The 23,633-nt window shown below is 30.1% G+C and overlaps 1 protein-coding gene across 1 annotated transcript in view; it reads left to right on the top strand.

The window, feature by feature from the left end:
- Positions 1 to 22,904, top strand: part of LOC107171369 (uncharacterized) — a 40,685-nt gene extending 17,781 nt beyond the window's left edge. Inside the window, exons 3-12 of the mRNA XM_089228028.1 lie at positions 2,647 to 2,788; positions 7,565 to 7,667; positions 7,780 to 7,989; positions 10,882 to 11,341; positions 15,495 to 15,740; positions 17,656 to 17,776; positions 18,198 to 18,377; positions 18,685 to 18,790; positions 20,240 to 21,009; positions 21,971 to 22,904. Coding sequence (XP_089084154.1) covers positions 2,647 to 2,788; positions 7,565 to 7,667; positions 7,780 to 7,989; positions 10,882 to 11,341; positions 15,495 to 15,740; positions 17,656 to 17,776; positions 18,198 to 18,377; positions 18,685 to 18,790; positions 20,240 to 21,009; positions 21,971 to 22,199 — 2,567 coding nt within the window. The 3' untranslated portion in view covers positions 22,200 to 22,904. The remainder of the gene's footprint in view (positions 1 to 2,646; positions 2,789 to 7,564; positions 7,668 to 7,779; positions 7,990 to 10,881; positions 11,342 to 15,494; positions 15,741 to 17,655; positions 17,777 to 18,197; positions 18,378 to 18,684; positions 18,791 to 20,239; positions 21,010 to 21,970) is intronic.
- Positions 22,905 to 23,633: the final 729 nt, after the last annotated feature.

Below are 23,633 nucleotides of genomic sequence, written 5' to 3'. Positions count from 1 at the left end.
TAAATTGCGTTAAAAATTATAGTGAAAAGTGTAACACTATTATACATATGTCTAAGTTGTTTCCCATAATTTCCAAAAATATGCAGAAAGCAATAATTACATGGTTTGAAATTAGAAATTATAATTTAAAAACGATTTTGGGTAATTCAATTTACAAATTAGAAATTGTGTTCATATTTTTCTGAATCTTTTAAATTAAATTAAAATCTAATACATTATTATTTTTTTTTTTTTTACTAACAAAACAAAGTCAGTGGCTTCTATGGCCATTGGACGAACATTATATTATACGATTCTATACAATAATTAGACATTTATATATTATATATACATAAATACAATAAAGAACAAAGAGAAAAGAAAAAGACAGTGTATTAATATAGATTACATTTTGTTGAGCAGTCCTGTGATGTAGAAAAATTCCAGGATCGTTTTAAGATTGTTCTGCTTGGGGCTGACTGATTCGGAGAGCTTGTCCGGAAGATTCGATTCTCTTCTTTTTTTTTCGTGGAATCGAAATTCCGTGAGGATGTGTTTGACGGTAATAGAGGATCTGCATTAGTTACAGTTAGGGGGTTCTTAAAACCTAATATTATGATATATATATATATATATATGATATAGCCGCATGCTATAATAAATAAATATAATATATTACTATATAAGTTAATAAATGCTGTGCAATTGGTAAACTATAAAACGTAGGTACACAACAGAATTGCGTTATACGATATATATTTCTAGGTATACGATAATATTTACCAACAAAGATAAAAATAATAAATAATCTAAACCGTCCAGCCGACAATCTTAGTCACGCTCATATTTTATACAAAATATAAAATAATATTATTTCGTTGATTTCTATTTAATATAAGCACATTATTTTTTTGAATTAATAATATCGATAGAATATTTCGACAAATCGGTTATCGGATTTCTCCACTTTAGAACCCATCCCGGATATCCGACCGGTCTCCCCACCACACGTCTGGTCTGAGGACGACCACCGTTGTGGACCATGACCTAGACGCTGATCGTGGTCGTCAAGCATGCCTGACAAAATCTCAGACTTCGTGATCAAAACAAATTCACGCCGACTGTGTTTTTCAAAAACCTTCTTGAGATACTGCAAGCGTAAACTAGCAGTAATATTATGATCGTCGACGCGATCTTGCAGCAAACAAGTGTCTGATATCGTTGGCTCGGAACCGAAAGGTGTTAAATAGGTATTTTTAAAGTTAATTTTTTATAATGTATGATAGTATCATATTGTTATGTAATATGCATATGTACTATATATAATTGGTGTTGTCAATGCTCCATATTCAATAATTATTAAGCATAACAAATAGCCTTATAAGCTCATTATTTAAAGAGTTACTCAGAACTGAAAGGTTTAAACTTTAACATCAGTATGCAATACTTTTTGATTCTCATTTGCTGAGCTATTACTTAAAATTTAAGCATATCTGAATGTTATACTAAAGTATCTAATTATAGCTAGTAAGTAAAATGGTCATAATATTATTTTGGCGTTAAATTACGTACGTAAATTTTAACTTTGAGAATCAACTTATATTCTTTTTTTTTAAATACTTTATCAACCAAAAGGTTTCATATTGTTTAAAAGTTTTTGGTTCTTAACAGAAATAGTTTACATTAATTTTTCTTACTTCAAATTTTGTCAACAAAATCAAATCTTAATGTAGAAAATGTTGATAGATTTTTATGTTTGAACAATCATTCATTATGAAAAATGTAATATACGTACTTCTGTTTGATGTTTAAAAACAGTTTACCTAACGAAATTATACTTTAAGAAAAACATTAAATTTTGGTCAGAAAAACTAAAAATTTTACACGGTATATGAATTATTAGATTTAGGTATATTATATACCTAAATTTTGGATACGCATCATAATATACAAATCATGATCATAGTGCGAGGACATTCGCTCGGAAATGTTTCGGTGACCTATAAAATTGCTCTATACAGCGTATAGAAATAATTTTAAAGTAATTCATATTCCGCGGTCAAGTATTAGATTATAATATACGGTAATAATATGTTGATGGAAATATATTATACGCATCGTATACTAGTGTTATATCGACCGTGAAAAACATAATTCGGATTGAAACATACATTATAGCTAGGTACGTTGTATATACATAGTTAATAATAATAATATATTGTTGTATCATTGTTATTATTCGGATCAGGCGATCGTGGGTGTTGATTTTGAAGAGGACGAAGGGAGAACCAGGCATCACGATCAATCGTTGTAATGTACAATCTACCACGGTCTATCAAAAATAATATATCATACATACAGTACAATATTGGTAACCTATTGACATGTATTATATTATTGTTACTATAATTATGCTGACTGATTGGTCATCATTTGTGAAAAGTCCATCGATGCGCGCAATACCTGTTTCAGACACGATAATAATATTATAGTATATTCCCATTTGACTTGAGGCAAATAATTATATTATTATAAACGGTTGTGGGTAGGCCATGTATGGTGGTTTATATTGTGTTTTAGGTGATATACTGATATATTACAGCATGTTATCGGAACATGGACCATACTTTATTGATGACTAATTTGGTTTTTATAACTTTTTTACAGTGAACGGTCAGGTGAAGAGCTCTGGTACGAGATGGGCAAACGCCGACCTGGAAGCAGCCGACGAGGCATCGGACGTACAGATCTACAAATCTGTTGTGCAGTCAATGGAAGAATGGAAACTGCGGAAGAACTCGTCAAAAAGGTGCTTAATTTTTTTTTTTGTTTAAGACACACGGTATACCGCGTATTATACATGCAGTGTATAATAAGTGTACATTATAATTATATTATATCCGTACACATCCTGATCGCCAAAACTCGGTCAAAATAACACTTGCTAAATTTCAAAAATCGAGAAAGTAGTGGTTTAATAATATAATAATAATTATAATATACGGATGAGTTGATAATATATTCGTGTACAAAAGCGACGTTACCTACTCATATGCAATACGACTACAATTATAAGAACGTTATTAAATATGATAGTTGTAACGGTCATAATATTATATTATCCACAGCTAATATCATATCATCACAATGTGTTGTGCCTATCAGTATAGTGTAGGAATCTATTTATGTTGCCCTAATTAGTTGTCGAACTGAACGAAGACATTATAATTACTAGAGTTAATGGCAAATTTCATATTATGCTGGAATATAATAGTTTAATGCAGCTTATTATAGCTATAAATTATTAATAACCAAATTTATAACATTTAGATCAAAGTACCATATCTTCTATAACCCACTGCAACTAATCTAATCAACATTTAGATCAAAGTACCATATCTTCTATAACCCACTGCAACTAATCTAATATTTAGGGCCCGACATTATATGCACTAAAAATGTACGAAATATGCATGCATATAATATATACACTGATTTTCATTCATATATGTACTTAAAATATGCAAAAACATGTGATATATATATATATTATGTATCATGTATTCTATATACAGAGTTATTCAAAATGATACATCTGATTTAAAGTGCTTATATTATTTTATTTTTTAGGTTTAGAACAATAGTTTATACATTAAATAAAAGAAAAATATGTTAAGTTTAATTAACTGTATCTATAAATGTTCTATGTGAGCTCCTTTGGTTACACTGCGTACAAAATTCTCTCTAATTCGTTCCACGTTATCATCGGATACACTAGGCCGGCCTGTGCTTTTTCCTTTGCACAAACACACTGTTTCTTCAAACTGCTTATACCGTCGACGTATGCTCACAGTAGTTGGTGTATCGATCCCGTAATGACGGCGAAAATCCCGTTTCACAATTATTATCGATTCACATTTCGAAAAACGTAACACACAAAATGCTTTGTGCTGTCTGGTCAACATATTTGCGGAAACTAACTTATCACCGAAAGCGATTATTTTAAAATAATGAATTAATGATATCATAATACTTGGAATACCCTCTTTTAATTGGTGTACAGTTTGATAAGATAACATTTATTTTTAACCATTTTATAGCCATTTTAAATCGGATGTATCATTTTGAATAACTAACTATTTTTTTCATCGGACAGTAGGGGTGAACTGTTTGCTTTCGCGCCACACTACTTTCCCCTGCTGACCTCCGTTTAATATTAAACAAAACAACAATATTTGAATAGTGGCAGGACAAACCCCACACACTAGCTCTTACAACATAATAGTGGGGCTCTATCTCCACAACTTTGCCATTTAGACCATAATAAAAAACTTAAATAATAGAATTATGCAACTATTTGAATAGCTCTTTCGGGGTTAGGCTAGGTTAGATTAAATTAGATTATTATTATTATTTAGATTATTTTAGATTTAACTTAAAATAACCTAACCTAAACTATCATAATATTGTATAATATCGATCGAGTGCAAACATTTTAAATTTCCAATTAACAAAAAAAATAAGCGGGTAAGTGGATGTCGCTCTGCTGTACAGTAGGTTACAAGTAGGTTGTAATGGATGAAATTAAATTTGAATCTAATAATATTATATCATTGTATACGAAAAACGATTCTGAGCGAAGACGGTTTATCTGTCTAGGATATATTATAGATTGTTAAAAAAAATTCAAATCTTAGATTTAAAATAAAATGTTTTTATGAATTTATAGCTTAAAATAATTTGCAAATTTTCGTGATTTTTACGAATTTTGTCAAAATTAAAATTTGAATCATTGTAAAAAAAAATTGTGACTATGTATTTATTTTATTTTTCAACTGCTATTGTAAAAGTATTTTAGGAGCCTTGTATTAAATTTTCAAATCTTAGATCTAAAAAGAAAAACTTTTATGAATTTTTATCTAAGATAATTTGAACATTGCCATAATTTTTACGTATTTAGTCAAAATTTGAACTTTAAATGCTTATAAAAAAAAATCGTGCCTATGTATTTTTAATATTTTTTAATTGCTATTGTTACAATATGTTAGAAGCCTTATATTAAATTTTCAAGCTTTTCTGCCTAACAAATAAATTTTTATCGATATTAATTATAAAAAAACTAATAATGATCGAAAATTGCAAATACCTATGAAAAGTTCAACTTAAGTCGAAAATTTTTGAAAATTGCATGGTGGATAGAATATACTTATATAAACATTCGGTGGGGATTTCATGTATCTATAGTCATTTGTTTTAAGGTTACATCAAAAACCAAAATCGATTTTGTCGAAAACTGATTGTGTGTAAAATTTCCCGTTTTTCCCTTAATTTTTAGTTTGTTTTTCTCGATTATTTAGAAATGTATTAAGAATTTTTTACTTTTGACCCCCTCCCCCCAAAGTACCAAATAGATTCACTTTCTGATTGAACGAGGTACTAAAGTCAAAAATCGAAGCACTTTTACTACCCTAAAAAGTGATGACAGACACAAATAAAAAAAAACTAATAAAAATAAAAATAAAAACACACATCATGGTAAAATCAATACATTCATCGCTCCGCTCAGAATCTAAAAAATATATATTGCCCATAGTACCCATCAGTACTTACATTATAATATAATATATTTAATATAATAATGTATATATCTAGCAGATATCAAAATAATATCCTTAAACAGGTATTAGGGAATACGCCCACCACGAGTCAGTCAAAATACATTAATTAAAAAGTATTTTTGCGGAGGTTCGACCTCCTAATAATAATTCACCATTGGGGCTAGAAATGCGTCCCTATAATGTATAATAATAATAATAATAATACGAATGAACGTTGCGTAAACACCTGCGTCTCTATCCGATGTTGTGTTTTCAGAATCACTGCATTCCGAATAATATCTATCATAATCCATCATCATCGTATTATTATTTTTAAATGGGCGTGAATAGTCATTTTCATATTTCACGGGGTTATGTTTTTTTTTTTATTACGGAGAGGTTTTGATTAGCTTCAAATGCAATCGTGCCATATTAATTTCTTCTTCTGAAATTAGTTGCGTTTTTCAAATAATTATTATTGGGTAGGATGTTCACAGTTGACATTTTATTACCTGAAACTTGTATGCCGGGTTTACATCTGCCCGTACACGGGAGCCGTTTGGGATCCGACGTAATAAAATTATAACAAAAATATAATTTTCTAGTTAACTTAAATATAGTACAACGTCAAAACAAATTAATAAAAGAAATAAAAAACGCGGAATAATGGTACTCTTCAAAATCTAATATTCAGGGGTCTTAAAATATTTACTGCGTATTTATATAGCTTCGATAAATCACCATCAAGTCAACAATTTAAATTTGAATAATATGTTAAAAACAAAAATATAATATTAGCAAACGAAATGAACAAGAAACACAAATTAGTGCATACAAAGTAGCAGGTACCCAACTATATTTAAAATAAATATAAAATTTATGATCAATAATAACTATCTCATACACTTTGCTGTATTATTTAAAAATTGTCCAGTTTTAATTTCTTTATATAAATAGCTCTCGAATTCGTTGTGTAATTTGTCTTGTAAAGTATTTTAATTTTTTTTTAATTTTTAGGCGTTAAGGTATTGTGTATATTTGATTCAAAACGGGTTAAAATAGTGGTTATTTTCATTCGTAGTCGCTTGTAGTTTCCCATCATTGATCGTTGAGGAAATAAAATTAAAAATATAATATTTTTCATATTTTATTATTTTATTTCTCCGTAAAATTTTGGGAAACCTTGACTATTTTGGATCGTACGAGTATCCCACAATTATAAAGACCATACAAGTTTTCCGTTTACCGATCGTTTGATATCTTAATTTACAAACTCTCTTTTTGTGAATTGCGGAAAAAATTCACCGGGAAAAAATCTCGGAAAAAAATCCCGGCACTAGGAAAAAACTGAACTCTGTCGTCTAATTTAATAATAGAACTTAAGTAAATCAATGTATAAATATAAATAAATAAACCATAAAGATAATATAAAGTAAATTTAAAATAAAAAATACAATGTAACTGTAATGTAAATAATTTAATTACTGACTAATAATCACGCAGTGAAGTATGCCTTGAAATAAAAAAAATTTTGATAAAAAACGTGGAAATCCAAATTATATTGTTGTTGAGTTGTGATGTAACTTAGAATTACACGTTTACAGAAAATATAATAAAATGTTATTAAACTTCTCGTATTCTAAAATATTAAAATATTTTATACGTTTCATAGCAGGTATATATTATATAATGTCTACAATATAGCCGGACCTATTTACAAAAATATCATATCAGTATTCAATGATAACCATTTAATGACTAAATCACAATTTATATTAAATCCCAAATTCGATGTAAAATCATATTCGTAAAAATATGTAGGTATAATATTACACTGAATATATACCCATTCTTATTTGGTGCAAAATATCGATTTGAATACTATATATTATTATTTTATTATGATGGTCAATCAAATTAATACAGATAAATAGTTGTGAATTTGTGATTATAGTTTACATAGTTTTTTTTTTTTTTTTTTTTTATAGGCAAAAAAGGGCAGAAATGAATGCCTGCTATCCAGAAGTAGGTTGTTTCGACACTTCCGGCCCTTACGGTTACATCGGAATGGTACCAAACCGTCCGGACGAGGTAAACACTGTACCGATATAGTATTAAATCGGAATGTCACTTGATTTTTGGAAAATTGTATAGTAAAATATTTTGATATATAATTACAATATTATCATTACGTGACTTTCAGGTAAACACGAGATTTTTATTGTACAGCTCACGGAGGAGCCGACGGGACACACCACTGTTGGACGTAGCGTTCACAAACATGACGTCTATTTGGCACTGGGCTGGCAAAGCTTTCAATGTGTCCGCCCCAACAAAAGTCATAGTCCATGGATTTGGTAGCTCTTGTTCTAACGTGTGGGTGTACGAAATGAGATCAGCCCTCATGGACGTTGTAAGTACCCCGTAACACACGACGATAGTTCACAATTCGTGAGGTATTCTTATTATTACTTATTACGATAAATTAATTAACCCGTTAAGTAGTTTGTTAGTATATTAATTTGTTATATCCTAAGACTTAATTAGAAATTTCATAAATGAATGTATTTTTTGAACAAATAATTGTTTGTCTATACAATCGGCATAACTGTTTGAAGAACGCATAACGCGTGAGTGTATTAACATTGTATATTATTTGTGCAGTTCTATTTGGCTTACATATTTTTATAACGAAAAATTACTTTATTTATACAGCATACTCGTATACTAAGAGATACATTTAGGCCATTGGCCAGTTGTATTATTATTATTTTTTTTTTTAATCTCATATTTTCTTTACAGTTATAATTAGAGCCCGGAATTATATTCTTTAAAAATAGCAAAGATAAGATGCTAATATTCTCTTAAAAAAGTTGAAAATATTCTTCCAATATTCTTTAAAAATCATAAGAAAAATATGCCAAAAATATGCATTTTGCTTGGAGCTAGCTATTTTTGTGTAATAATTTCATTTTTTGTCGGGCATTGTTATCTTAGATGTCACATATCTTATATACTACAGTGGATTGCAGCACATTACTACGTAGGGTATAACAATCGTATATACGATGGACGATGGTATATAAATATATAGTATATTTTCAATATCATATCATTATCACTATTATCGGACATAATATTATAATTTATATTATTTACGTCACTGCAACCAAAAATATCGAACATCTATAAAAATTAATCGATATATTCTCTAATATTCTTTATTGTACGAAATATTCTTTTATCTTGAAATATTCTCAAATATTCAAAAAAAACTTTTGCCATTATAATGCCATTATAATGCCTGTTTCATGATTCGTAAAGATTTCGAACCCCCGTTTGACTGCATAGACTCATAAAAAATATAATTCCGGGCTCTAGTTATAATAGTATATATGCACTAGCTTTACAAGAGGTTAGATGGCCAGGTGAAGGAAACATAAAAAAGGAGGATAAAAAAATTTTCTATAGTGGTAACAGAAACGGAAAGTACGAAAATGGAGTAGGATTTGTAGTAAATGAGCCTATCTTACCACATGTCAAAACATTTCAAGCAATAAGTGAACGCATATGCTATATGAGGTTAACAGGACACATCTTTGACATAGTAATAATTAACTGCTACGCACCAACGGAAGAAAAAGGAGAGGATATCAAAGAAAGTTTTTACGAAGAACTAGACAGAATATGGGATTTAATACCCAATTACTGTGTCGAAATTGTACTTGGAGACTTAAATGCTAAAGTGGGAAGAAAGAAGATGTACCAACCAACCATAGTTCGAGAAAGTCTCCATGACAGAAGTAATGACAATGGCACACGCTTAATTAACTTCTGTATAATTAATGGATTGACCTTAAGTAGCACATACTTCCCTAGAAAAGACATTTATAAACAAACATGGATAGCACCAAATCGAATGGTAAAGAACCAAATATACCATATAATGATAAATGGTGGAGCCAAATATTAGCTCGTCCTCAAAATCGGAAATCAACGCGGCGATTAATAAACTGAAAAATAATAAGGCCTGGAGAAAACCACATAGTAGCAGAACTAGTGAATAATAGCAGAGAAGCAGTGAAAAATCAAGTGTGGAAACTGATCAACATAATTTGGGAAAAACAACAGATACCTGAAGAATCGAATACAGCCATAATTTGTCCAATATTTAAGAAAGGTGATATACTAGAAACAAAAAATTACCGAGGAATCTCCCTATTAGATACCTGTTACAAAATACTATCGTTAATCCTGTTACAGAGGTTAGCTCCCTTTGCTGATGAGATCGTTGGAAGATACCAATGTTGTTTCAGAAAAGGTAGATCAACAATAGATCAAATTTTCATTCTCAAACAAGTAATAAGATATCAAGATGCTGGGAAGAAATATTATGACTGTTGACAAAATATTAGTATATATAACTGTATATATATATATATAACTGTTCGTAAACAATTCATCGTTTGTTGTATAACTTTTTAATAATAAATTATATTCACTATTTTTTAGCTACACAATTTCTGAATGACATAATTTATTTATATTTAAATGTAGTATATTGTACGTATTGAAAAAAAAAATAATAATATAATAATGAACATTGATGAAATGTTCTACGGAAGCTGAATTAATGAAGGTACAACTAAAAATCATTGAATATCTACATAATGACGTCCACCGTCATCAAAAACGGACATGGAGAATCGTTTTACTCGACCGTCGTTGTCAGACATGATCGCTTGTATCGGAATAATTCTCACAGACGAAAATCATAATACGAGTATTCAAGTGAAACGTTATTATATTACGACGAATGTGGTTTTCCGTTCTATGACATGCCAATTACGAGCTCACGCCGACGACCCCGTGACTCTATATTTATAATAATAGTAATATTATGTGCCTTCGCTGCACTTGCCGTTGTTGACCTAGTGGTTGCTGTATATACCAGAAGAAGTTACTTGCACGTGTTTCCAATTTTTCACCAATTACGTCATGATATTTTATGATTGGAAAACGGATGACATAAAAATGTATATTTATAATGTACACATGGTGGTCGTGAGATATCATTTACGAATTTGTCTGTTTTTAGACAAAATATTTAAATATCTAGTAAATTTTTTTAAATATAAATATACTTTCTCGCCACCAAAATATTCCAATGACTAGATTAACAAATTTAAATTATTATAATAATTTTTAGGCTTAGATAAGAAGACTTATGAAGGAACTAAGATTCTACATAGTTATAAGATGTCTGTCAATGATTTTTGACCATACTGTTGTGTTTGTGACACAGGTTGACTGCAATGTGATCTGCGTAGACTGGGAGGCGGGCGCAATCATACCTAACTACGTGCGGGCCGCAGCTAACACACGGCTGGTCGGCAAACAGGTAGCGATGCTCATCGCCGGCTTGGCGGCTAAGGCAAATCTTCCTATAGAGAACGTGCATCTGATCGGCTTCAGTCTAGGTGCGCACGCGGCTGGTTATGCTGGTGCCGAGCTGAAGAACCTTAGTAGGATCACTGGCCTGGACCCAGCAGGACCGCTGTTCGAGAACCAGGATCCCAAGACCCGACTGGACTCAACGGATGCCAAGTTCGTAGACGTGATCCACTCCAATGGCGAAAATCTCATACTGGGAGGCCTGGGCGCTTGGCAGCCCATGGGCCACGTGGACTACTACCCAAACGGCGGCCGCATGCAGAAGGGCTGCTCCAACCTGTTCGTTGGCGCTGTTACCGACATAATTTGGTGTGAGTACCTATATATTATTTTTGCGATGAAATGTTCGCAGGATATCTGTCTCTTAAGCACATGAAACGTGAATAACCGGTAGGGTATCCTTGAGTGTATTTAGTGACTTTAAAGTTCTAGAATATGTCGGAGCTGAGATTAGAGTAAAATCGATTTTGTTATTATTATTATTAGGTACCTATAATTTACAGTGTTCACGCTAAGAGTTATCACGAAATATTTGAGTTGGAAGACCTTGTACTGAAATGGCGTTTTCGTGGAATGTAAGGGAGTACCAAAATACACGATTTCAGATAAATAAGATAGGTTCTGCAAACTTAAATCAAATTAAACAGCAACACATATAAATCATCAAGGCAATACGAGTGTTATAAATTTGTAAATAACATTAAAATCCAAAAATATGTGTATAACAAATTGTTTTGTGTGATACAAAATTACACTACGCGTATTACGTGCACACCGGTTGTGAATCACTGCATAATTTATATGTACGGATACTATCATGAGATTTTATTTTTTAATCATGTGTAATATGTAAAGCAATAAATTAATTTATCCATCCTTAAAATTAAAATTTATTTATAAATAACGTTTCAGCTTTCCACGTTTATTCGTCGTAAGTTTAAACATTTGGAAACTTTTAACGTCTTCTTAGATGCTATAGGTACTTGATACAATGTTATTTTCTTTTAATTTTAGTTTAAATTCCATTGCCGTAATGAATGAGTGTATTTTTGGGAATTAAGTAGCAATGTTTTTCTCGAATCTAATTCTTCTGTAGAGAGACAATCCAACGACACACTCTTATACATATACTATCTACATAATATATATATAATTGTCTATATAAAAACTATATAATGTCCAAGCCAAACATGTCGCACCTTTTTATAAGATTTGTTTTATTTTTTATAGATACGTAAAAATGATACAATATTTTTTCATTATTTTAATGTTTGGGCGTTGTATTTAACTGTACATATGTGTGCCACCGTGTGTGACGTATGTCTCAAATCAAAACGTTTTTATATAATGCATTCGCATTTGACGAGTATATTGTGTGTAATTTTTTATTAAATATCAGAAAAATTGGTTGTTTATTACAGTGTGCTATAAATCTTTGAATTAATATAGGCACTTAATTTGCATTCATACAGCACATATTTTGACTAAATTTTGTTTTAAGATGAGAAATAATAATACGTCTTGTAAAACCACTAAAACCACTGTCACACTGTCGTAGGTACGGTTATATTAAAATGTAATGCAGTGTATGAATCAAAACTGCAGCAGTATATAATATACTTGAACGAGTTGCATTCCGGAAAAAAAGATACCTTCAAAAAATAATTGAAAAACACTCATGCGACAATATTATACTTAGACCCATTATTGGGGTTGACTACAGGTAACCGGTTTACCTTATATTGGTATAACGACCTATAATATTTTATTATAACATAATTTAATAAATGTACACTGCACTTGATTAACAGTGGCAGTCGCAGGTAGACTTCTGTTTGAACCATTGTTAAAATATATTAAAAGCACCAACCACCAGTTAACAATAAAACTTAAAATCGGTCCATCTAAGATTCACTTGTTCATGTATAGTAAACAATAATAATATGTAAATGTTACGCAAGTGTAGGTTAAACTAGCATACCCAGACAAGACTAACTCGATAATAAATGTTATTATAACGTGCAATTGTTTTTTTTAACGTCATTATTATTCATGTGTCGCTTGTATAAAAAACAAAAAAAATACACCTAAAAAAAATTCAGAATTATAATAGACATTCTATTAACATATAATATCTTATAATGATATCGTAAATGTTCTACTACAGTTGAGAATTTAAAAAAAAAAAAACGATTTTATCTACAGCAATAAACCCACTGACCCGTATATAATAATATATAATACTTTAGGTAGGTAAGTATATAGAATAAACTATAAAATGATCTTATTAAACCTCGTTTTATGCAATTTTTTATGAATATTAAATGTGTTTTACTTGACGGGTTATTATATTAATTCTTAACGAATCTATCTCCATGCAATTGAATAGATGTAGTGGCTTGGGGTTTCCACGTTCACCGCTATATTATTGTATTATTATATTATATATTTACGCGTATTTTCAAATCCTCTCATTTTTCGTAACAATTATAAACACTGTACCTAGGTATATACGTATTTATGGTCACTGAATAAAGTGTCTGGCTCCATATTATTAATACATGAATAGTGTGTATATGCCACTTACATATCTACCGTGAAAGTATTATTCTTTGTTGAATTCAAAAACCAATTGTATGCTAACGTGCAATATTCGATGGGAGTTGTTTTGTAAACACAGTTATGAGTTTAAAACCGTTATATTTTTTACTCGTTCCAAATATTAATAACTCTTATGATTTGACACAGTCACACAGAAAATGTGGTGGTATATTTATTGTCGTCTGCAATCACGCACGACACGTAGGATCATCATGAACCTGTAAAACGATAATATGTATTTCAATATTATTTTATTATAATTATGCTATTGAAGTATTTTCACAGCATAGAATATAATTTTTGTATATAGTTGGATACGAAATTTCGTCATAAAGCCAAAAATCATGCAGTAATAATATATGAACTGCAACTGTGCAACTACATTAATTTTACGAAATCTCGCTATGACTGATATTTAATGACCACTGCATTATAAATTATAATGATATTACTCAGATTTATTAAATACACCCATAACGAAACAAACGATAGATGAATGGGTGCGTTCCGAGTCAACTATGCTGCCAAAAAACTCTTTCTTTTTTAATATAGTATCTGATTTCAATTATTATTATTCTAAGTTGTGAGCCAACTATCATCATAACTAATAATATAACATGACCCTTGCTCAACAATATTCTGCAATCGCATGTCTACAGACCACCAAATCTATACCTATAGTCAAATACATTTATTATTATAATGATATATGTTTCAGGCAATTGATGTAATAATTTTTTTACTAAGCTTCAGCAACGTTCGAATTAAACATCAGCTCGAAATCACGAAATATGCGTCTGTCTTTATTATAGACCACGATAGTGATCCAATGATAAAAAAAATAAACTTATCACTTAAATACAACACCATTTTACCTGAAAATAGAAGCATTTAATAGAAATAAAAAGTTGTGAGTTCCAAAATATTCAAAATAATAAGAGCTATATTAATAATATATGTTATAATATGAATCTTGGTACATAGGGCACTCTTTGACATATAATTAGATACATACAAATTTGGTTAGAAATGTTTTTTTGAATATCGTTTTTTTTTTTTCAAAAAATTGTAAATAATTTTTATAATATTACATAAAAATATAAAATAATAAAGTACTTATATGAAAAAAAAATCCTCAGATGTTATACTATAAGCATATATGTGGCATATTTTTGCATATTATAATTGAACTATTATAATTTTTTTTCTTTCATTTCTTAATATTTAATAGTTTTATTATGTCCAGTTCATATTTTACATGTATATGTAAAAAAAAAAAAAATTAAAAAAATAGTAAAATTATATGTTAACTAAAAGCAGCGCCAATAGTGTGATGGTCTATAAATATTTTATAAAGTACGTAATTTCTTTTACATCGATTATTTGATTTAAAAAAAAAATTAATATTTGTTTTGTTATTCAAATATGATTTATTTTCATATGAAAAAGTACTGTGTTACTTATAAGTAAGTTATATTAGCTATTAGTTTTCATGTACATTAGGCAACAATACACAACGAAAAAAAATGCTCCACATTATGGTATATATATATATGAAAAAAAAATGTAATTTAAAACTGAGATACTTCTTCCTATATTTTGTAAAAAGACACTTTGTTATTTTAACTTAAATGTTGCCTAAAGATACATAAATAACCATTGTTATTATAAATCTACTCGTGTATAGATTTTGTGTACAATTTTTACACTGCGTCAATGTTATAAAATTAAAAACTTCTAAATATCACTTTGCTTGCCAGTTCCATTGATAAGGACCACTAATTTTTTTCACCGTATGATATACATAACATATTTCGTTGTTTCGACTATATAATTTTTAATTTGAAATGCGTTTGATTTCAGCTGCGTCTGAAGTGTACGGTAGGAGCCTGTGTAATCATCGTAGGGCATACAAGTTCTTTACAGACAGCGTGTCACCAAGCTGTGCCTTCCCAGCCGTGCCATGCGAGTCATACGAGAAGTTTCTGGAAGGCGAGTGCTTCCCATGCAAGGATAAGTCGAAGTGCGGCAATATGGGATATCACTCGGACAAGTCTCCAGCCCGCGGTAAAATGTACCTACTGACGAGAGACGAGGAACCGTTTTGTGGTAAATATTATAAATAACATTCGTTATTGTGAGACACGTGTGCAGGTTGATTGCCGTGAGTGCAATGAGTCCGTGTTCATCCGTACAAAATTGGCAAAGGTGATAGGGCATTGTCTAGTTAAAAAATTATCTATGTTTGATAACTTTTTAACATAATCAGTTAGTTCGGTTTTTGATTCACTTAGGAACTAAACTAGTTAGCTTAGGTAACTTTGAATTTTCGAGTTAATTTCAAAATAACCCGAATCAAGTTATTATTAAAAATATTTTTATAATATTTGGTTTTAATAATTGTATACTTTATTTATTAGTATCAACAAGGTACTTATCCTATAAAAATAACTTAACAAATTAATAGATATTAATAATACTTTGTATATCTGATTTTCCTAATAAAAACTCTATACGTGAATACTCTTTAGCGATCCACATTCCATTTTCCTACTAATTAAAAGAGTGGGTTAACTTTTTTTAAAACTGAGTTGAGTTGATATTTTATTCATATTAATTTTAATTTTAGTGAGTTAAATTTATTATTTATTTACTATTAACATCTAACTTAAAGATCTTGTGTTCTAACTGAATTTAATTTTCGCATAATTCTTTTTTATAAACTTTACAGTCTTTTTTTGACGACCACTATTATCATACATTATATTAAAATATACTACAACCATGATAGTTGCGTTTATCCATAGCACATTCCGTATCAATATATTATGGTACCAAAAATTAATGGGCACATAAGGAAATTACAATTTTGCACAAGTAGCTTGTATATCTAACAACAGTATGCCTTTATTGTGGAGACGTAAAATGTGTGATGTAGTATTATCGTAATCAGTTAACCAAAAAATTGTTCAAACTAAAAATCGATAATCCAATACATAGCAAAATACATTTTTGGGCCTGGATCACATATTGAATAATATTGTGAGCTTGCGACTTGGGAAAATATAGTCGAATCGTGTGTGTATTAGGCCAAATAAGCAACGTGCGATTGTTTACCTACCTAAGAATAACTTAGAGGTATTTTATGCAGGTACCTACATATTTCATGATTGTTTCAGAAACTAGAACTAGCTTTTTAATTTTGATTTATTTGGTTAATGTATATTTTAAATTAGTGGTGGCGGATACTACACAGATACCTACGCATAACCAGTTCAGTTCTGATACATAAGTTAGAAGGTCTTCTTATGCGTCTACGTTTGCATGAGAAATGGTCGTCCTCGTTTAATTACTAGTCCAAAATTTACTCAATGTAGCACATTTAAAAATAAAAACTGTCAAAATATATCGATAACATGTTTGCCATTTGGTGATGTAAACCTAACGAATTCTTGACCACTTCGAATTCAATATACAAAATATATTTATATATTGTTTTACATAATATATAGGAAGTGGTATAATATAATATATGTTTATTATAGACGCCTACTTTAATATTAAACGTTTTTAATAATATGTTAAATCATAATACCACGCCATTATTCTATACCGAAGCAAAAATTTTCTAAATTTTTTTTGATTTAATTTTTGTAAGTTAATTCGATTTGGATTAATTTAATACAATTCATGTTGATTGTACAAAAATTGCTGTTACAATTATAACACTCACACATTACTATACATATTATAACAAGTCCTCGATGGCTAATTTGAAAGCCAGTTACATAATCTCATTTCAATTCTCAGGCTATACTCAGTTCATCCGAGACTCTAGTCACTTTCGAGTACATTTAACAATATGATAAACACGACTTTTGAAAGACTATAATATTGCAAATTGACTTTGAACTAATTGATTTTTAAAGAATGCTGAGGTATTATAATAAAAAACGCTTATGATTGTAATTCTTAACATTATTAAAAATACTTCTTTTATTTTATTTCCTCATAATAATTATAGCGCACCAATACATAGTCAAAATCCACAATTCTCCTAGTGCGCTGCCTGTGGTCAGTTACGGAAAAATACAAGTTGTTTTGTTTGGTCCACTCGATATAAACGAAACGTTTACTATCACAAAGTAAGTATTAACGTTCGATAAATAACTATTGCATTTTATACCTTAAATAACGTGTACGTATATTTCCTTTTTGCTCATAATAATTTTAAAAAAATGTCATGTTTGAACGGAATCGGACTGATGGTATGTTTTTTCTTGTGATTTATCGCCTATTATACCTCATATTTTCACAAGCTTGATATTAGTGTTGAAATCAGCAATAGGGAGTATTATATATTTATATGCAATTATTTAATAAACACATATCGTATACATATTTACTCTTTTAACAAAAATCGTTTAGAGGACATAATTATTATTTGAATAAAAATAAAAAAGGTTACACATAACGCGTCATTAAGATATTAATTGCTAAGACTATAACACTTTTCCCATCATAGATTTTAAGTGATAATATTTTCACGCATTTTGATTGTCGTAGCAAAGACGACGCGGCACTGTCGGTGGGCGAGACAATGAAAAAGATCATCGTGCCACATCCCGCGTTGCAGGGCTTCAGTAAAGTTCAGATCACATACACTGCTTACAAAGGATGGCTATCAAATGGACTGTCCAAGTGGAGTATCGACAAATTTATATTGACTGACAGTTATGGGAATAGGTAATAAACATCAACATTATAATATTTATTATAAAAACGAGTGACGTAAAAGTATTTTGGAAAAACAACTCAAATGCAAAAAATGTGTTTTAAAATCATTCTGCAATATAATATAACAAATTCAATAATTTTATGAATGTTGGAGTTGCTAACTTAATTTTTCTATACTATGTGTTTTAAGGTTATTTTTAACTCTATTAGACATTTCACAAAATAAATACTTGATTTAATGATTTTTACTCATTTATTTATCACAATATAATTTAATATTTCCCATATTTTAAACGTTGTTTCAAATAAATTTCAGCCAGTCTGTTTGCCAGAGGGGCTTAGTAATGCAATCAGAAGTGCCTGTCGTGTTGCCTCTATACCCAGGCGATTGTAACCTGCCTGAATTTATGCCACAGATCAACGTAAGGAAACGATGAAAATTATTATTATTTTATAGTTTTGTTTTATTTTTTTTAAATTTTTCGGTCGATCATTAGGTTAAGTCTGCCTCCCTGCATCCCTACAGTGCCAAACAGATAATATTAAATTAACAATAATTAAATTTGATATAGCTATGTAAATTGTTTGGAACGTTTGGGTACGACGTAATATCGTTTCCTGTATTAATAGCTGTAGGGTTTAGAGGAGGTTTTTTTAAACTATAAAAAAACAAGTTTAAGATATTTGCTTACTTGGGATATGTCCTTAAAGATTAATAATTACATGCCACAATATTTATTTCCAATTTAAATTTACATAATTTATTCTAAATGATCGAAAGTCTTGTTTGGAAATAAAATATCGTTAAATACTTCATATAAAAAAGTCTTTGTTATTAAGTGTTCAAAAACTAAAACGTGCAAGGGTCCATTTGAATGAAACGTATATGAAACGTTTACTTAAAAAAACACAATTGAATGTTGTAAATATAACATATCATATGCTCATTCTATAACATACGAGTAGTATGACGAAATAGTGGAATTATGTTTTTTTTTTTATGTTTGTATGTACTTGTAACAGGCCGCAGTCGCGTAATGTTTTATTCATAAGTCATAAGATAATAAAGAAACGAATATACCATAATTTCTCATCACATGAGAGTTATGTATTGATACATTTTTAATAATGTTTTTATTATTTTCATTAGTTTAATAATTCATATTTCACCTGACTCTCTTCAATAAAGGCCAAAACTACAGACCGTCTCTTCACTCTAAAACACACTATTGCCACATTCAAAGATTACATGAGCTCATTATTTTCCATTATTCCATCGTTTATGATTTTTCTACACATACCTTTGAGACTAGAAATATTTAGACCAAGCTCGTATGCAATATACGTGGTAGTCACATCCATGACTAATTTAACACACCGTTTAAAATATAGTGTATAGAGGGTTATGACATTTAATTGGTTTTTTCATTCAATTAGCACGCTATAGTTTTTTTAAAAATATACTTAGATACCAATTATACATTTTATAAGTCTTAAAATTACGCATTCGAACATAATATTATCATTGTATATACATTGTTATTATTTAATAATATATTAATATAATTCATGTTATACCAAATAGGAACAATGTGTATTTATTGCATAATATTAAAATCTAAAAAAATGAATATCAAAGGTAATGTTTTAAAATGTTGCATATTTATTGAAAAATACCAATAAAACATCATACATCCAGACAGGTAAAAGTAGCCTTAAGTACGACCAACAAGCTTAACGAGAAATATGTAATGAAATATATTAGGTTATACCCGTTGTAATAGAATTAGATGTGATAATCTTTAGACTTTTTGATATATACATGACATTGAACAAAAACATTACCATAATAAAACTGTCAATCGCTACAGGGTGGAGAAATCGGCGACAAAATCGACCTACAGATGCACAATGGCCAACCAGAGGAGTACGGCCAGCAGCACATCAACGATACGTCCGCTGCACACCTTTCTAGCGCCGGGGACGTGGATTTGACTGCTCCCAGTGATCTAGCCACCGCCGCCGCTGGATCGGTCGGGCTCAGCGCCACGTTGGGCGTGGGTATCAAGGAGTACATGAACGTGCCGTGGATGCCGCTTGTAGACATCGAGGCGGGGCCGGCCGGTAATAGCTTAGATCCGTCGTCGGATAGGCGTGAACAGTCGGGTCGCGGGTTCTCGGCCAACGGGGCCGGTCGGACGGTCAACAAGACGGCCACTGGAGGCAGCGGCGTGCTGGTTGATCGTCCAGCTACAGAGTCGGACGATCAATTCCCGTACGACGAGGTGGTACAGGCCACTGTTGGCCGTGTGGGCGTTGGAAACGGGACGACTGGAGAAATCCGCGAACCAGTGCTACGGCCCAAGAGCCGTTTCCGAATGTACCGGATGCCGGATGGCAGCTCTACCGCCGTCAATGGCGTTGGTAATGGAACATCATCGTCGTCGTCGTTACCAACACATCAGAATATCGGTAACTTGTCGTCCGCGACCATAGCAGAACGATCATTCATTGTTCACCTGTTACCACAAAAATTGATGAACATGATAGAGCAGGCAGAGAGGTATGCCCGTATGGCATTCTCGCCATTCATATGGCCGACAAAGGAACGTGCACAACGCGCACTCAAAAACTTCCCGAGGTCAGTGTACCGAATATAAATAGTAAATTAACGATATTGATAATAAATAATTAATCGTAGTATTTTATAACATTGTAAATTAATATTCATACAGCGATTATTATTATTGTTTGAGAATCATGTTTAAGTTATTTCTAAATAAAAAAAGGGTTCAGAATCCATTTTTGATAAACTTAGGGTTGAAAATAAAAATCTATACATAGCTCGTCAAAATTAAAAAAAAAATAGTGATAATAACCATAGTAAGTACTGTTTAATTGCTTATCAGATCTATTATTTAGTTTTTTTTGGGAAATTTTTATTCGATTGCCTAAAATATATTTGAATAGGACTTATATAGTTTATTTAGACTATTGCTAGATAAAATATTAACTTCCGAATGAATGCATGATACTAATATAAAATTAATTTAATTGAACATTAATTATATTTAACTATAAATAGTTAAATGACGATAATAACAACTTTATCTGAGTATAATTCAATAAGTCAAATACAACAATAATTAACTACTTAAAAGCTTACAAATAAACTTTTTAACTTAACTTTAATTTTTTGACAAGTCAATATCCACTTTTAAATTTACAACATAAACAATATTATAATTATTATAATTATTATTATAAAAATAACTAAACCTTCAAGAACAATTATTTCAATAGTGAAAACTACTCAAAACCATTGGCCAAAGCCAAAACAGTCAACGGAAAATCAGAATCTAGTCTTAATATAGGTTAGGTTAACATATAAGCTTTGAGTTTCTTTGATATGCGTGACTTCTATAACTTTTAACATTTTTTAAAGATTTTTATCTAACTTTTTATTTGGACATTTTTCTCTTGATATATTTTCCCCTAGGATCAACAATGATATTATATTGTTATAAATGCTATATTTTATGACGCGTTAATCAGTTATAATAATTACAGCAACTTAATTTTTACTGGACACGTTTTTCCAGGTTTTTATTCAATGAAAACAAGACATCAGAACAAGTTGTCAACGTTCAAATCGACGAGAGTCCCAAGAGGTACATTCCACTGACGTTCGGTGAGGACCATCCTGGCGAGCAAACGCAACAGTCCAGTGAACGGGTGACGCTAATCGAAGCGAGAATCGTTCCAGCGATGACTGACGACAGTCCGATCGTTGAAGAAGACTTAGACTTATCCAAAGAAGACATTAGATAAAATCCCGCTAAAATGTAATCCGTAGTTTTATATTATTATTATTCGTGTAATGTGTGTGTGTTTTTATTTGTGTATTTATTTATCATAATATGTGTAAATAATGGATTAGAGATTCCAATTTCGTATAAAGCTCAATTATGTTATTGTGGAATGAAACAAAAATGAGTAGCGAATCGTATAATCTTAGTTCCTAAAAATTGTTGAGAATTCAAAATTAAAAAAAAAAAAAACAATTAAATCGTTGAATACCCTTTTCTTTTTTATTATACTGTAAATAGTAAATACTATATTATATTATGCAAATCAACATTTCAGCAGTATCTCCTCACTCATTCGACAACTAATAGTATGTTTTAGTTTTTGATATTGTTCGTAGTTATATAATATTATTAACTTTGCATGTAATGTCACAGTTATTGTTAAAACCATCCAAAATCTAGAAGGTGATAAAGATCGATGATTGTCCGTTATTACTGCTGGATTCCAATCGATACCCATATTCCATTATGTTTATTTATATTATTTAGTGATTAATTATTTATATTTTAAGTAATTTAAATTATAACAATTGTTGGAAATTGTTTTGTGTGGTATAATTTTTCCAAACAGCGAAATGTCCAAATTTATTATTTAAATGTTTGATTATATATTTACATGTGTATAATATATTATAATACAGTATACACAATAACACATAAAGATTAATCCATTTGCTGTTTTTTTTTTTACTATTTATTATTATTATTTAGTATTTGATCTGTTAAACCTGACACCATTACTGGCCACTGGGTGGTTGTTATATTATTGCTATATTTAATGACCTCGAGGAATTGCTAATTTGATGGTTAAATAATATTATTTAGTAAAATAGTTTGAAATCAAACGAAATTATTACAGATGTAGTTCAAGAGTTCAACAGATGGTACTCAAACGTGATTTATTTATGAGCATTTGGTAATTAGTTAGTACGACCTGTTGGTGAGAAACGGTTAAGTCCTGGTTATAACCAATGTATGCATCTGAATGTCATCTGAATATTCAATGTAGCTGCATTTCATGTAATCGGATATTGGGCCACATTTGCCTACCTGTTTCGTAGTTCACTTACAATATATTTTTATATTTTATTACTTTAGTATCAGACCACTATATATAATGTACCGAGTATAAAGTACCAACAATTAGTACATATTTAACGTTATATGTGGACATTTTTTGTTACAGATATTCCTTAGTATGTAGACATGAGAACAATTTTTTTTGAATTTTTGAGGAGATCATTTAATGTTAATCAGGGAAAAATATAGTATTGCTATATTATTATTACTTATTAATCAGAAGAATATGGTCACTAATTACTGCATAATATATAATTTAAGCCTTAATAAATGAAATATGTGATATTATTATAATTTAAAATCAAATTAAGTTCCA

This window comes from Diuraphis noxia, unplaced genomic scaffold, assembly GCF_037042655.1.
Source record: "Diuraphis noxia isolate RWA-SAM2 unplaced genomic scaffold, SU_Dnox_SAM2 contig0005, whole genome shotgun sequence".
Taxonomy (NCBI): Eukaryota; Metazoa; Arthropoda; class Insecta; order Hemiptera; family Aphididae; genus Diuraphis; species Diuraphis noxia.
This window is presented reverse-complemented; position numbering and strand designations above follow the sequence as displayed.